Genomic DNA, 18,416 nt, shown 5'->3' with positions numbered 1-18,416 from the left:
CCGGATCGCAGTTTTGTGTTTTTTTCTCAGTCCAATAGGATAAAATTAATACCTCATCATTAATTAACTGTACAGAAAAATGTTTTAAAAGAATCTTGTAGGAAATTTAATGCTCTACAAAGAAGGTGTCTTATAATTTTTCCGTTAATCTCTCCATTTGAATGATATTGAAGATTTAAGTTTAATTATTTTAAGCAACTTTCATTTTTTATAATGAATTTTTTTACTCGACAATAAATGACTATTATATAATGCGCAATACAAATTTTTGTAGGAAATTAACTGCTGTATAATAATATATGAAAATTTATGGAAAGTCATATTTTAGCGATAAAATTAAGCGTTTAAAAAATATTCGTCATCCAATTTTGAGCAAACAATTTTTCAGTTTGTCTTGTAGAAAAAAAATAACTGATTTTTTTGACCCATCCAACTATATATATAGAATATGAAATCCTTAAGTAAATTTTGTGGATGTTATGAGCGCTACAAGTCGGCTTATTTGACCTTAGAAAGTACTACTTTAAAAAGACAACATGAAGAATTGGAAGAGGAAGAATCACTGAACATTCTGGATGAAGTCCCGCCTATAAGTACTGACGAGAAAGCAAAAGAACATGAATTAAGCATATCTAAAGCAGAAGGACTGAGAAAGAGTGTAGAAAACAGGCTGGGGTCAGGTTCTCAACCTAAAAGTAATATAATATATTAAATATTACTATTATATAATGTGCATATATATATACATAGAATAGATATTACATCCTTAAGTACATGTGTGTGGTGCAAACGCTTCAAGAAATACATTTTAAATTTAGAAAGACGTATTTCAAGATCACCAAGTAAAGAATTGGAAGAGGAAGAATCCCTGAACATTCTGGATGAAATTCCGCCTTTAACTAATGACGAGACAGCAATAGAACATGAATTAAGCATATCTAAAGCAGAAGGACTCAAAAAAAGTGTAGAAAACAAGCTGGAGTCAGGTTCACAACCTAAAAGTAATATAAAATATTAAATATTACTATAATATCATGTGTATTATATATATATATATATATATATATATATATATATATATATATATATATATATATATATATATAATAAATATTACACATTATTTATGTAAATGTTGTGTGTGGTAAAAACGCTTCACGAAATGTAATTTCAACTTAGAAAGACCTACTTCAAGAACACTATGTAGAGAATGGGAAGATGAAGAATTAGTGCGTTTGCTCTGTGAAAACCCTGGCATACCTCATAGCGAAATCGCAAAACATTTAGGAATGAGCAAGCGTATAGTTTCAAAGCGTGTACGCACTCAAGAAATACAAAGCTTATTAAAAGATAAAAGGCGTAAGCTAAGTTCTATAACTAATATATATAATAGTAACATAAATAATATAATAGAAAGTATAAATATATATCTATAATATTATATAATATCCATATTTGGTTTCTTCTATTTTTTTTTGTTTGAAATAATTATGAAAATTAAGAAATAATATTAAACAACAGGAAAAATTATATATTATAGATATATACATATACAGGATTTTTTATCTTTAAATAAATGTTGTGTGTTGTATAAAGTATCAAAAACAGTGATTTCATCTCAGTAAGACCTACTTCAAGAAGATCACGTAGAGAATGGGAAGATGGAGAATTAGTGCGTCTGCTTTATGAAAACCCGGATATACCTCACAGGGAGTTGGCAATACAATTGGGAATAAGCCAAACTACACTTCCAACTCGCATAAACAGTCCAGAAATACAAAACAAATTAAAAGAAAGAATGCAGGAGGAAAGTTCTATACCTAAAAGTAATATATGTATTAAATATTAATATTATATAATGCATATATGTATGTATATGATGAAAATGTTATTTTCTTATTGACAGCTTTGGAACATCAGTCAATTTAAAATGGAAGGAATTTAAAGAAAAGTTTTATTTTTTTGTTTGTTTAAACCTATTTTGACACTTTTATTATAATTGTCCAAGTTTTTTTATGATTTGTTGTTTTTAGTGTATAATATCATATAAATCGTTACTAGACAGTACAAATAATATTGATTTACAAATATTCGCGTTTTACAGAATTCATTTTATATTTCAAGTACTAGATACATATAATATAATATACCTAATTTTTTTTCTTACTATTTATCTGAAAAAATATATTTCTTTTACAATAAAATTTAATTTCAAAAGTAGTAAAATTGATATCAATTTATTCACTAAAGAAATAACTAATTTTAAAAATGATTAACCGTTTATATAACTTTGAAAAAATTGTGTATCAATTACTGTTTATAAACAATTATATATAAAATTCTAAGACTCAATGTGTATATAAGCATTGTTCTTATTTTTTTTCTGTTGCTATTTTGATTGTAGGTCTTACTGAACAGCGTTAAAGGACTATTTATGTTTCGTACTAGGGGACAGGATAATATCGACAATACGTGAAATATACCAAATCTGTTTTGAAAATAAACGAGTAATCCATATATAACGTATAATAATGAAGCTTCTTATAGAATTAAAAATACCACATTGTCCTAAGCACAGAAATGGGGCTTTAGCACTTATCTAAATCTTTGACGATGCAGTGTTTTCCTGCTGAAAATAGAAATCGACGGCTCCTGATGTGGTTTTGAGCGTCACTGATAAATTGGATCGTATGATCCTGTACAACACGCTTTATCCGTTATTTATTATTATATTTTAATGTATAGACCGTTTATTTTAAAAGTTGTTTAATGTTTTAAAAAGTCCATTTTTAAAAAGAAAGAGATATCACGTTATTTATACTTAATTTAATGTAAACTTTTCATGTATAACTAGATAGTATTTAACTTCTTAAAAAATGCCTATGTTTTGTACAATTTAAAATTTTTCGGCAAAAGAAATGCATAATCATTGATTACGAAAGTTTTATATTAAGAAAAAAAAAGAAAGAAGGATTTTCTATATAAACCAGAGGATTATTATGATTTATTAAGACAATATAGAAAACATAAAAAATTCATTTTACATGAAATATAAAGACAGAATTTCGTCTCAAGAAAAAATCTTCATAACGCAATCAAAAAGAAGATAAGAAGAAACTAATGAAGAAAAGGTTAATTGCTTGCCAATATTTTGAATGAGGTTTCTTAAAAGTGCACCGTACACTATTTTATATAAAACATCGATGAAAGACAAAGAAATAAAAACTATAAATTACATAATCGTCTTTAAAAATCGATAAAATTTGAAAACATAGTTCTCGCGTCTATGTACCATGATATCAGACCTATTAGTTATGGAAAATATGGAGATATCAAGTAGTTATTAACTTAAATACCTTCTGTGTACCATAAATATTTCAAAAAACTCTCATATATAGAGCATAAGTAAATTCTACCAATATGTTGCAATTTTAACAATGTATATAACGTCTAAAATAAAAAGTAATATTTCTATTTTATAACTTGTCATTATTTGTAAAGAAAATTGGATTAATATAAAACATATTTTAAATGTAATATTTGATTTTTCAATATTAAAATTAAACAATATTTATAATTGTTTCATTTACAAAGTTGTTTAAGTTTATTTGCAGCCTATAAATATACTTTAGATTAGTAAAATTCACCTAAAACAAATTTATATAATTAAATGAAATATTGATAAATTTGTAGAAATATTGGCAGGCTTCATATAATTTGCCTAAATTTTTTAATGAACAGATATACAAAATTTTAATATCTTGTAACAAGAGAAAGTAGATTTACAAAACTTTAAAAAGAAACGGTCCATATCTGAGTAGCCGACGCTAGGTGCTGTTAGACTTTACGTAAACTCTATATTAAATATAATAATAATATATTTTGTGGAGATATTTATATAGCTTTTCTGTAGATGGCGTTAGCGACAAGTTGACGTCGAATACATATATATATATATATTTCGTGATCATAACTTGAAAGAATCAGTAATTGACTTGTGTTTACATCATATAGCTGTTTCCAATTAGAAATGTCAGTTTATAACTCAACAATGCGTCATTTGCGAGAAGTGTTACTTTATTATTTTAATAGTTGCAAATCTGCTTATGAGGCTCATCAAATGCTCTTACATGTTTATGGCAAGAATATTATATCAAAAACAACATGTCAAAAAAACTTTACGCGATTCAGGAGAGGTGATTTCAAATTAAACAGACCTACTTTAAAACCACTAAATAAAGATAGGGTAATTGGAGAATTAGTGCGTTTAACACTTATAGACCCGCGTATTACTCTAATAGAGATAGCAGCAAAAGTGAGAATTAGCCTAAGTACTGTTCACAGAACGCGTAAACAGTCAGGAATATAAAAACAAGTTAAGAGAAAAAATGCAGGAGCAAATCTCTATATCTTTTGGTAATATAATATATATATATATATATATATACTAGGGGTGCCCGGCCACGCGTTGCTGTGGCTTTTTTACGTCAAAACTTCTTTAGAATTAGATGATACGTTCATTTAATATAGTTTTTAAGTATTCAATGAAGTCTTATTATTATTCACTTAGAATTTCGGTGAGTTTACATTAAGCACAAATGTGCATCAAATTTGTAATTTCACATTTAAATAATATCATATTTGAGTATAATTATTTCAAAAGTTGTTTATTAAAGATATATGAATATTGCTGTGGCTAAGAAGTACGTTACATTATATTATTGTTAACAATTTAATACCGTGAAATTATCATTTACGACTAAAGACGAAAACGTTTTACCCGGTATAAAAATCAACGGAATCGGAATATGAATTTTAGGTCAAATTTTGAAAACGATTGATAAAAATTATCGTTTGATTCATATATTTCGTTTAATATACCAATAATATAATTATGTGACATAATATGATAATACTTATTTGTATTTATTTTAATAAAAGAGAATTAATAAAGCACTAAAGGCAAAAAAAAGCACAAAAAATTGCATAATCAAGAATAATTTATTACACTGTATTACGTTTACGATATTGTCAATTTAACTAATTTAGCCTTAGCAACACGTGGCCGATTATGGTAGCACCACATACACGTGGTTATACTAATAAATTGTAAGTTACATAAAACGTTTGTACTTTTAACATGGCGCTATCTAATGAATACACTCATTTCAGTCAACAAATTACCTTATACCGCCATCTGTTAGAATCTTATCAAACTAAAAGAGATAATCATGACTCTTTGTTAATAAACAAATAATTCGCAATCAAATAATATTGCGATTATAAATTATAATATAAACTATCCTATCTTTCAAGTTGAATAAAACTTCACACTGTATGCAAGATTTTATTAAAATCGGTTTAGTAGTTTAGGAGTCCATTGCGGACAAACAACGTGACACGTAATTTATATATATATATATATATATATATAAAGTTTTAATATAATATAATATGTATATTGTGTCTTCTATTTATATTTCGGAAAAAATTGTAAAATTAAAGAAATAAAATTAATTTTATGTATATATATATAAATTAGGAAGGGTCAAAAAAATCAATTTATTTTTGTTTTACAAGAAACACTGAAAAATTGGTTGCTAGACACCTTAAAAAATCTCTCACCAGATATGATCTTTTAATTTAATAGGATCATAAATCATAATCAAAAATTAAATAGGATCATCAATAGCATCGCAGTTTTTTATTTTTTTCTCAGTCCAATAGAATAAAATTCATACCTCATCATTAATTAATTATACAGAACAATGCATATAATAATTGATGTAATAAATTATCAATAATGATATAATAATTAAATAACCTAAATAAAATTAAATTGATTTAATAAATAATAATTAATGATATAATAATGAGATAATGATATAATATCAATTAATTAAATTAATAAAATTGGTCATTTATAATTAAACAAAATTCATATTACAAATCACAATTAATGTTAATTTTTCTCTCAAATTATTAAAAACATTTTTTATCCTCCCTCAAATTAATTAAAAATTAATTCGTTTATTTGTATGATACAAGAAACAAATAAAATTCTTTATCATGTCATAGTATACGAACCATTGATTAAAAATAGAATAAGAATAAGAAGAATATGAAGAAGAGAAAAATAAAATAAAGACAAAAAAATAAATTAACGACTTTCTAGAGAGAGAGAGAGAGAGAGAGAGATAGAGAGAGAGATAGAGAAAGAGAGAGAGAGAGAGAGAGAGAGAGAGAGAGAGAGAGAGAGTGAGTGATAAGGAGGAGAAATCCCCTTCCTTCCTCACCTACACCATGCACGTTCATGCTCGATCATACTTGAGGAGGAGGTGTCTCCGACTTCCTTACGTCATCGTCGTATCTTCGTAGTAATAAAGAAAAAAAAGGATAGATGAGACGGATAGATAAAGATGGAAGATAGAAACGTCATTTTTTTAATGATGTAGTAGCCTAACTACGACAAAAATGACGACTGTTCACGGACTTTACGAGAGTAATCAACCCTCTAAAAATATTTGCACATCTTATGTGTTTGCCTGTGTGTGTCTATGTGTGTGTGTTGGAAGATATAATTTTTCTACGAAACGATATAAAACAACTATAAATTTATCAAAAAGAAAAGAAGGATTAGAAATAGGATTCAGGAGATTTGACTAACAAACAAACAAAGTTTTTTTTTTTTTTTTGCTATAATTGGAAGAAAAAATTTTACGTGTTCGGTTATAAATATAACTATGACTTTATAATGTCTTATTAGGTTATCTAATATACGTCATACTCGTCATTTGACCAACTAAGATTCATCATACGGATCCATTCTTAAGATTTGAATTTTTTTCTTCAACCGATTTAAACCATTACGTGCCAATAGCCTTCTTTAGGACTCATTTTTAAGTTGTTGTTTCTTTTTTAAATAACTGCAACTTCAGAAATAAACTATAAATATTATAAATTATATTATGATATAATATAGTTATATTACATAAATATACCGGCTACTCAAATATTATAAATATATATATATATATATATATATATATTTTACAATAATATTTGAGTGGCCGGCGCTAAATGCCGTTTAACGTAACGTAAACTCCCCCTACATATTAAATATAGTAGTAATATATTTTGTATGATCATATTTATATATATATATATATATATAGCTTTTCTGTAGATGGCATTAGCGACAAATAAATGTTGAATACATACATATAAGAAAGCTTGAAATATTGTTTACCATTATGTGAAGATAAGTTGGTAGTATCAGTAGGTTATTGGGTTTTATATCATAAAGTTATTTCAAATTTAAAATGTCAGTTTATAAGCCAACAATGCGTCATTTGCGGGAGGTATTACTTTACTATTTTAATAGTAATTCATACCCTGCTGAGTCTTATCGAATGCTCGTAGACGCTTATGGCAAGGGTATTATATCACAAAGTACATGTGTAAGAAACTTTAGGCGCTTCAAGAGCGGTGATTTCAACTTAAACAGACGTACTTTTGAACAACTAAACAAAGAACGATCAATTAGAGAATTAGTGCGTTTGAGACTTGAGGATCCGAGTATGACTGAAGCAGAGATAGCAGCAAAATTAGGAGTGAGTCTAAATACAGTTTACAATTACCAAAGCAGTCAGGAATATCAAAATGAAATTGAAAAACTACAGCAGGACAAAAGTTCTATACCTCTTGGTAATCTATATCAATTATATATCATTTTTATATATACATAAGATATTATATTCTTAAGTACATGTTGTGTGTTGTATAAACGCTTCAAGAGATGTGAATTCTACTTAGAAAGACTTACTTCAAGCGCACTAAAAAGAAAACGGGTAATTAAAGAATTAGTGCGTTTAAGACTTGAAAACCCGAGTATGACTCAAGCAGAGATGGCAGCAAAAATAGGAGTGACTATAAGAACAGTTTACAATTACCAAAGAAATCAGGAATATCAAAAAGTATTAAAAAAACTACAGCAGGACCAAAGTTCTATACCTCCTGGTAATATATGAAATTTTAACAAAATACAATATATATATATATTTTGTCTTCTATTTATTATTCGGAAAAAATTGTAAAATTAAAAAAATGAAAACTATTTTATATATATATATATATATATAAATTAGGGTGGGTCCAAAATATCAATTATTTTTTTTTTTTTTTACAAGAAACACTGAAAAATTGGTTGCTAGACACAATTCTCACCAGATATGAGCTTTTAATTTTAAGAAGGAAAATCCTCCGCATCGCAGATTTTTATTTTTTTTCAGTCCAATAGATTAAAATTCATACCTCATTATTTATTTATTATACAGAACAATGTTTTGATGGAATCTTGTAGGAAATTTAATGATCTAAAAGAAGGTATCTTATAATTTTTCTGGTAATCTCACTATTTGAATGATATTGAAGATTTAATTTTAATTATTTTAGGACACATTTCATTTCTGTTTATGTATCTTGTTACTCGACAATAAATGACTGTTATAAAATGCGCAAAAAAAATTTTTGTAGGAAATTAACTGCTCTAAAAAAATTTATGAAAATTTATGAAAAGTCTTATGTTTTGTCGATTAAATTAAGTGTTTAACAGATATTCATCATCCAATTTTGAGCATTCAATTTTTCAGTGTGTCTTGTAGAAAAAAACTAATCGATTTTTTTGACCCATCCAACTATATATATATATATATATATATATATATATATATATATATATATATATAGAATATGAGATCCTTAAGTCAATTTTGTGGATAATATAAACGCTACAAATCGGTTTATTTTAACTTAGAAAGAACTACTTTAAAAAGACAACATAGAGAATTGGAAGAGGAAGAATCACTAAACAGTCTGAATGAAATCCCGCCTATAACTCCAGACGAGAGAAGAAGTATATATGAAATGAGCATATCTGAAACTGAAGAGGTCTTAAACAATATGGAAAGACAAAACAAATTAAAAGAAAAAGGGCTGGAGCCAAGTTCTATGTCAAAAAGTAATATAATATATTAAGTATTACTATAATATAATGAATATATATATATTTTAAGGTTTCTTCTTTTTTTTTAAATTCTAAAAATAAAAAAATTAAATTTAAAGATTGGAATAATGATATTTAGTTTAAATATATATATACATAGAATAGATATTATATCTTTAAGTACATTTTGTGTGTGGTATAAACGCTTCAAGAAAGATAATTCCAATTTAGAAAGACGTATTTCAAGAACACCAAGTAAAGAATTGGAAGAGGAAAGATCACTGAACAGTCTGAATGAAATCCCGTCTACTACTCCAGACGAGATAACAAATATATATGGAATGAGCATATCTGAAACTGAAGAGTTCCTAAACAATATGGAAAGACCTAAAAGTAATACATATATATATATATATATATATATATATATATATATATATTATGTTTATAATTTTTCATTTATATATTATTGTGGAAAAATTGTAAAATTTAAGAAATTAAGCTTAACGATTGGAAAAATAACATTTACATTATATATATATATAATGTAAATGTTATTTTTTTTTAAACTTTAGAAAAACGGTCAGTTTAAAATGAGAAAAATTTATATAAAAGATTAATTTGTTTTTTGTTTTAAACATTTTTTGAATCTTTTAAGATCTTTGTCAAAACATATTTATGATTTATTCCTTCTGTATATAATAATATATCAGCAGTTACTAGGTATTATAAATAATACTGATTTACGAACATTCGTTTCAAAGAATTCATTTTATATTTCAAGTACTAGATACATATGATATAATATACCAAATTTCTTTTTTTTTATCATTTATCTGAAATAATATATATTCATATAGAGTAAAATATTCTTTAGAGAGTAGTAAAATTGATATTAATTTATTCGTTAAATGAATAAATTATTTTAAAATCGATTTACTGTATATATGAGCTTGAAAATATTGTACATCAATTATTGTTTATAAGCAGTGAAATATAAAATACCTCTGTAACTCATTGTGTATATAAATATTTATCTTATTCTTTTTTCTTTTGCTATTTTGAATGTAGGTCTAACTGAACAGCTTTAAAGGTCTATATCTATTTGGTACTAGGGGACAGGATAATATCGACAATACGTGATATATAACAAATCCGTTTTAAAAATAAAAGAACAATTCATATATAACGTATTATATGGGGCTTCCTATAGATGAACAAATACTATATTGACTAAAGCACAGAAATGTTGCTGTAACACTTACCGAAACCTTAGACGATTCAATGTTTTCCTGCTGATAAATGAAATCGACCGATGTTGCCTTGAGCGTCATTGGATAAACTGGATCATATGACCCTGCACCCCTTTCACCTGTTTCGATTAATATTTTTTGAGAAATATGAGAAGCGGACGCTAGAATAAAACTTAAAAGATTATTTTATTTATTTCTATTATGTGTGGAATTGAAAGTTTTCCGCATTTTAACTATCTAATGAACACATTAACCGTTTCCGTTTCCGTTTCGTTAAAGTATCATTAAAGAAGATATACTTACTGTAGAAATATTTTTACGTCAACTAATAATAAAAAAATTCCTTGATACTTGAAAGGGTTTCTGAAAATGTCAGTGCAAATTGAAATGTACCTCAAATATAGATATGCTTATCTTATAATCTTTAGACAAACATAAAATTATTATATTTATTGTAAATTTATTTTTATAATTGTAAAAATATTGTACTTATTTTTTAATAATTCGATTATTTAACTCTATTTTATGAATATCTAAAATATAATTTATTTTAAACATTACTTTATTTCTATTAAAAATCTTTTTTTTAACCTAAATTATCTGCATATTACTCAAAGATAATTTTCAGGATAAATTATTTCCTCACTTATGTATTTTTATAACAAACATAAAAATATTTTTTCATATCATTATATTTTTAGTGCAGTTTCTTTCTAATGTATTATTAATAAAAAATGATTCGTTTTTTGCAGAAGCACGGAAAAATGTCGTTGAAGTGGTTATGCTTAGTTGCAAAGCTCAAAGAAGACGTCTTTTTCTAAATTTTTTATAGAAACAGTTTTTTATTTATCAATTACAAGTTATAATAGTTCAAAAAGAGGCTTCTTTTTAGAATACAATATCGCGTCGATCATGTAAAAATATTAATGTTCACCGCTCCTGTAGATGACCTCTCGAAGGACCTTCAAAAAAGATGCTTAGCGTTGATCTCCGTCTCAGCAGTTTGGATTATTTGTAATCAAAAACTGTTGTCGATTCTTTTAAACAATAGATCAATGCAGATTTGAACGAATGTAATTATAAATATTTTAAATTTTGACAAAATTGTGGCTATTTAAATAAATATTTCGTTTTTCACTCATATATTCGCTCTAAATTGTTAAAAATAAATAGTATTAGTTTTTCCTAATTTTTTTTTCTGGTTTAATACCAGAGGAATAAATCTTAGAAGATTGTGTTGAAATTTGAGACAGTCCACTTAAGGGGCTATTCTACTTTATAATTTTTTTTTTTCAAATTTTCTTTTTCGATTATTTGTAAGTAAATATTTTTAAGAATACTCTCTGAAAATTTCAAAACGATCAGAGCATCCTAACTGTACTTTTTCGTCCCTCGAATCTACCCGTGCGCGGGTAAAAGAAGTACCTAAAAAAACTTTAAATGTGTTTTTCTCGGAATCACATTTTGAACCTCGTGTTGTAAAAATCTCCAAAACTAGCTATTCGATTCGTCTGAAATTTTTACCACATAATGGTAAGGTAAGCTGGTAGCAGATTTATAAAAAAATTATCATTTTAACTATTTTTTTTTGGCAAGAAATGAGAAAAAAAAATAGATTTCTTTGATAATTTTTTTTCAACTTGCGCCATTTTGTTATTTTTGCATGTAAATGAAAAAATCTGCTACCACCGGTAGCTGTAGTCTTTGTGAACATAAAACTATTCGAGTTTTTCATTTCAGATAATCCGATGTCCAGATTTTTACAACAGCGCAAAGGCTAGACTATTTTTAGGCATTCAGTTACAAGGGCCTTTCCAATGTATATAGAGCGTATAAAATAAATAAAAAAAATTTTTTAATGTATTTTAAGAGTATATTTATTAGGCACAACAAACCCTACATCAATATCTTTCTTAGTTTTCTAATAATAAATTGACAAAAATACCTATTTTTTCGAGCGACTAAAGTAGAATACCCCCTTAAGCTATTTCTTAGAAATCAGATCACCAACTTTTAAAACAACGTTTTGAGAAAAATGCGTTTATAGTTTCAGAAGTAGTTTACACATAGTTCAATTCTTTTTTCTTTACTTTACATGGCATCATCTATTCCAGTGCAGTAAACGGGACCTTTTGCGTATCAGTAGCTTCTAATAATTCCAGCTGGTGTTTTCGTCGAGCAATTTATCCTTCTTTCCGAGCTCCCATGCGTTCTCGCGTCAGGGATCATCACACGCTCTGCGTCCTCTCTGTCGACATGAGCAGAAGCTGCAGTGCATAATGAAAGTCCTAATGCACTCATAAAATACAATAATTATTTTGTACCTTTATTAAACATTTCAATTGAAATGTAAGCCGCAATTTCGACAATTTTAGAGCCACATAAAAAAATTTCTGGAGTTGTTTTCCTTATTAACTGATTACAAATCTCGATATTGTTTTGTGTAAATCCACCAACACACCTTTCCAATAATTTTACGCAGATAGGGTCTTAATAAATAGGATATATATCTTTAGAAACATCAGCTAGTAAAGTTGGATAATCATGGGGTGTAAGACGATAATGTGTCTTTTGCTATCACTTGCTGCCAACTACACTATGAACCTTCTCCACCTGGGCACATTGAGTGTTGAGGCTTCTCATCAGTCTAACAATAGTGATAATATGTTACCCAAATTGCATTATACATATCATTAACAGAATCACAATTTCTTCTTATTGCCAAAACATAGTAAACTGTCAGCTTATCTATTAGCTTAGATGAGAGTTTACTTTTCCCTGGAAGTATTTTTTTGCAATTTTTTCCGCCTGTTTAAACTGTTTCTGTATTTTTCTTTACTAGTTCGCGTAGTCGTCTACCCATTCTTTTCTAAACATGCCCGATACAATTTTTTCTACATCTTTAACTTCACCGTAAGAAGCAGCATGAAGAATCCCAGAATATGTTTTTAAATCGTTATTACCTATATAGTTTCTATAACGACTATGGATTTTTCTTTGACATAACACGATTTTCACACTTTTCACACACTACAACGATATTAAAACCAAGTCTACGGGGAGAAGCAGTTTCAAATTTTATTTTTCCATCACAAGAGTTACGTTTCACATAATCACTTATCGCAGCAAATACGTAATATTTAGGTAAACAATATCTTATCTCTACTGCCTATCGTATTTCATGATATTTTATTTCGTAGGCTTATCGCAGGATCCGTTTCACAGAAATTGAATATTATAAAAAATAACAAATATAAAGTTTATCGTCTACAAAGGATTTTGGGGTACTAAAATGAACTGAACGCAAGACTTTACACTCTGACGTGGCATTATAGATTCAAGTATATCTCCGAAAATATTTACCGGATTGGCTTTAAATTTTCAGAGAATATACTTGAATATATGAACATTTCGAAAAGCTCAACAAATAAAAATCGATTTTTGAAAATTCTAACTAGGCATAGCCCCTTAACAAGCAAAGATTTCTACGTATTCGCAAGAGGATGATGAAAGAAAAAATTTGTCGTGTCAAGATTGGTTAGATGACTTCACATAGGTGTTTACGAGATTGATTTTCTAGACCTGTAAATCCCTCGAACATACCTTCACATTTTATAATTATTATTATATATATTATAAATTATATTATAATATAATGTATGTAGATATATTTTATATATATAAGTTAACCACTAAAATATTATAAATAAATATAAATATATTTTATTATAATATCTGAGTGGCCGGCACTAGGTGCCGTTTGACGTTACGTATACTCCACCTATATATCAAATATAGTAGTAATATATTTTGTGTAGACATATCTATAGCTTTTCTGTAGATGGCATTAGCGACAAGAAGATGTTAAATATATACATATAAGACAGCTTTAAATACTCTTTAACGTTTTGTGAAGATAAGTTGGTAGTATCAGTAGGTTATTGGTGTTTATATCATAAAGTTATTTCAAATTTAAAATGTCAGTTTATAAGCCAACAATGCGTCATTTGCGGGAGGTATTACTTTACTATTTTAATAGAAGGGAATCTGCTAATAAGGCTCATCTAATGCTCATACACGCATATGGCGAGGATATTATATCCCTAACTACATGTAATAGAACCTTTAGGCGCTTCAGGAGCGGTGATTTCAACTTAAATATATATAATTTAAAGCTACAAAATAAAGAACGGTTAATTAGAGAATTAGTGCGTTTGAGACTTGAGGATCCGAGTATGACTGAAGCAGAGATAGCAGCCAAATTTGGAGTGAGTCTAAGAACAGTTTACAATTACCAAAGCAGTCAGGAATATCAAAATGAAATTGAAAAACTACAGCAGGACCGAAGTTCTATACCTCTTGGTAATCTATATCAATTATATATCATTTTTATATATACATAAGATATTATATTCTTAAGTACATGTTGTATGTTGTATAAACGCTTCAAGAGATGTGATTTCTACTTAGAAAGACTTACTTCAAGCGCAGTAAAAAGAAAACGGACAGTTGAAGAATTAGTGCGTTTAAAACTTGAAGACCCGAATATGACTCGAGCAGAGATGGCAGCAAAAATAGGAGTGAGTGTAACAACAGTTTTGAACTACCAAAAAAGTCAGGAATATCAAAACGAGTTAAAAAAACTACAGCAGGACCAAAGTTCTATACCTTCTGGTAATATATATATAAAATTATAATATAATACAATATATATATTTTCTCTTCCATTAATTTTTCGGAAAAAATTGTAAAATTTAGGAAATGAAATTTATTTTATGTACAAATATATATATAAAAATTCAATTACTTTTTTTTTTACAAGAAACACTGATAAATTGGTTGCTAGACACCTCAAAAAATTTCTCACCAGATATGAGCTCTTAATTTTAATAGGAAGATTCTCCGCATCGCAGTTTTTTGTTTTTTTCTCAGTCCAATAGGATAATATTCATACCTCATCATTAATTAACTGTACAGAAAAATGTTTTAAAAGAATCATGTAGGAAATTTAATGCTCTACAAAGAAGGTGTTTTATAATTTTTCCGTTAATCTTCCCATTTGAATGATATTGAAGATTTAAGTTTAATATTTTTAAGACAAATTTCATTTTTTATAATGAATTTTTTTATTCGACAATAAATGAGTATTATATAATGCGCAGTACAAATTTTTGTGGGAAATAAACTGCTCTATAAAAATTTATGAGAATTTATGAAAAGTCTTTTATTTTAGCGATAAAATTAAGCGTTTAAAAGGTATTCGTCATCTAATTTTTAGCAACTAATTTTCTAGTGTGTCTTGTAAAAAAAAAAATTGATTTCTTTGACCCATCCAACTATATATATATATATAGATTATGAAATCCTTAAGTAAATTTTGTGGATAGTATAAGCGCTATAAGTCGGCTTATTTGACCTTAGAAAGAACTACTTTAAAAAGACAACATAGAGAATTGCAAGAGGAAGAATCACTGAACAGTATGAATGAATTCCCGCCTATAACTCTAGACGAGAGAACAAGTATATATGGACTGAGCATATCTAAAACTGAAGAGGTCATAAACAATATGGAAAGACAAAACAAATTAAAAGAAAAAGGGCTGGAGCCAAGTTCTATGTCTAAAAGTAATATAATATATTAAGTGTTACTATAATATAATGAATATATATATATTTTAAGGTTTCTTCTTTTTTTTTAAATTCTAAAAATAAAAAAATAAAATTTAAAGATTGGAATAATGATATTTAGTTTATATATATATATATACATAGAATAGATATTATATCTTTAAGTACATTTTGTGTGTGGTATAAACGCTTCAAGAAAGATAATTCCAATTTAGAAAGACGTATTTCAAGATCACCAAGTAAAGAATTGGAAGAGGAAGAATTTCAGAATATTCCGAATGATATGTTTCGTAAGACTCCAGACGAGAGAGCAAATGAACATGGAATAAACATATCCGATGATGAAGGACACATAAACAGTGTGGAAAAACAAAACAATTTAAAAGAAAATGTGCCTGAGAAAATTTTTGAACCTCTTGGTAATATATATATTAAATTTTAATATAACAAAATATATATATATATATTTTTTTCTATTTATTTTTCTGAAAAAATTGTAAAATTTAAGAACTTAAATTTAACAATTAGAAAATGATATATCATTATTATATGTATGGGATTCGTGAAAAAAATTGGACTGCTGACCGACTGGACCAAGACTCGAACCACGGATATCTTTCGCATTCCGGGCGACTGATCTTTTAACCAGTTAAGCTATCCAGGGCCCACCGACCAATTCACGAATACCCAATAAGTTTGAAATGAAGGCGCTAGTCCTATATATATATATATGTATATAATATATTAAGTCCTTAAGTATATGTTGTGTATGGTAAAAACGCTTTAAAATATATAATTTCAACTTAGAAAGACCAAGTACTTCAAGAACACCACGCATAGAGTTGAAAGATGAAGAATTAGTGCATAATATGGATGAATTCCCGCATCTAACTCCAGACGAGTTAGCAGAAGAAAGTGATATCAGCATATCTATAGCTCAATCGTTCATAAACAGTATGAAAAAATACAACAAATAAAAAGTAAAAAGACGTAAGCAAAGTTCTATTTCTAATAGTAATATATATATATATATTAAAAATATTATTTTCTTTTCGAAATCGGCGAGATTTAAAGAAAAATTTTGTTAGTTTCGTTTGTTTGTTTGTTTGTTAGAAACATATTTTCAAGCTTTTATGATCATTATCAAAGCTTATTTATGATTTATATCTTCAGTATATAATATTACATAAACCGTTACTAGGTATTAAAAATAATACTGATTAACGAACATTCGTATCAAAGAATTCATTTTATATTTCAAGTACCAGATACATATGATATAATGTACCTAATTTCTTTTTTTATATCATTTATCTGAAATAATATATTTATATAGAATATAATATTATTTCGAAAGTAGTAAAATTGATATAAAATTATTTAATAAACGAATAAACAATTTTTAAATAGATTAACTGTGTATATCAATTTAAAAATATTGTGTATTTATTATTGTTTATAAATAATGATATATAAAATAACTCTGTGACTCACAGTGTATATAAATATTTATCTTATTTTTTTTCTTTTTCTATTTTGAATGTAGGTCTAACTGAACAGCGCTAAAGGTCTATTTCTGTTTGGTACTAGGGGACAAGATAATATTGACAATACGTGATATATTCCAAATCTGTTTTGAAAATAAAAGAACAATACATATATAACGTATAATAATTAGGCTTCTTATAGATAAACGAATACTATATTGACTAAAGCACAGAAATGTTGCTGTAAAACTTACCTCAATCTTAGACGATGCCATGTTTTCCTGCTGATAAATGAAATCGACCGATGTTGCCTTGAGCGTCACTGGACAAACTGGATCATATGACCCTGCACCCCTTTCACCTGTTTCGATTAATATTTTTTGAGAAATATGAGAAGCGGACGCTAGAATAAAACTTAAAAGATTATTTGATTTGTTTCTTTTATGTGTGGAATTGAGAGTTTTCCGCATTTTAACTATCTAATGAACACATTAACCGTTTCCGTTTCCGTTTCCGTTTCGTTAAAGTATCATTAAAGAAGATTTTCTTACTGTAGAAATATTTTTACGTCAACTAATAATAATACAATTCCTTGATACTTGAAAGGGTTTCTGAAAATGTCAGTGCAAATTGAGATGTACCTCAAATATAGATATGCTTATCTTATAATCTTTTGACAAACATAAAATTATTATATTTATTGTAAATTTATTTTTATAATAGTAAAATAATGCACTAATTTTTTGATTATTCGATTGTTTAACTTTATTTTATAAATATCTAAAATATAACTTATGTAATACATTACTGTGGTTCTATTAAGGATTTTATTTTTTAACCTAATTATTCTGCAGCTTACTCAAATATAATTTTCAGGATAAATAATCTCCTCACTTCTGTTTTGTAGCAACAAACAAAAAATTATTTTTTTCATTATATTTGTTTTTTAGCTTCTTTCGAATGTGTTATTAAAAAAAAATGACTCGTTTCATTCTGAAGCCCGCAGCAAAAATAAAAAAGATGTCTTTTAAGGGGTTATGCCTA

The 18,416-nt window shown here is 27.0% G+C and overlaps 1 protein-coding gene and 1 long non-coding RNA gene across 2 annotated transcripts; both read left to right on the top strand.

The window, feature by feature from the left end:
- The first annotated feature begins 1,289 nt into the window (after positions 1–1,289).
- Positions 1,290–2,553, top strand: LOC149032787 (uncharacterized). The gene is made up of 3 exons (XR_016176314.1): positions 1,290–1,359; positions 1,623–1,826; positions 2,405–2,553. It is a non-coding gene; the product is annotated as an uncharacterized LOC149032787 (long non-coding RNA).
- A 13,195-nt stretch (positions 2,554–15,748) lies between these two features.
- Positions 15,749–17,746, top strand: LOC149032786 (uncharacterized). Its single transcript, XM_089171838.1, has 4 exons — positions 15,749–15,882; positions 16,101–16,304; positions 16,693–16,875; positions 17,432–17,746. The coding sequence occupies exons 1-3, from the start codon at positions 15,825–15,827 to the stop codon at positions 16,860–16,862; spliced, it is 432 nt and encodes a 143-aa protein (XP_089027964.1). The 5' UTR covers positions 15,749–15,824; the 3' UTR covers positions 16,863–16,875; positions 17,432–17,746.
- The last annotated feature ends 670 nt before the right edge of the window (positions 17,747–18,416 follow it).

This window comes from Polistes dominula, unplaced genomic scaffold, assembly GCF_049000335.1.
Source record: "Polistes dominula isolate Pdom_NZ unplaced genomic scaffold, Pdom_raw_medaka contig_84, whole genome shotgun sequence".
Taxonomy (NCBI): domain Eukaryota; kingdom Metazoa; phylum Arthropoda; class Insecta; order Hymenoptera; family Vespidae; genus Polistes; species Polistes dominula.
This window is presented reverse-complemented; position numbering and strand designations above follow the sequence as displayed.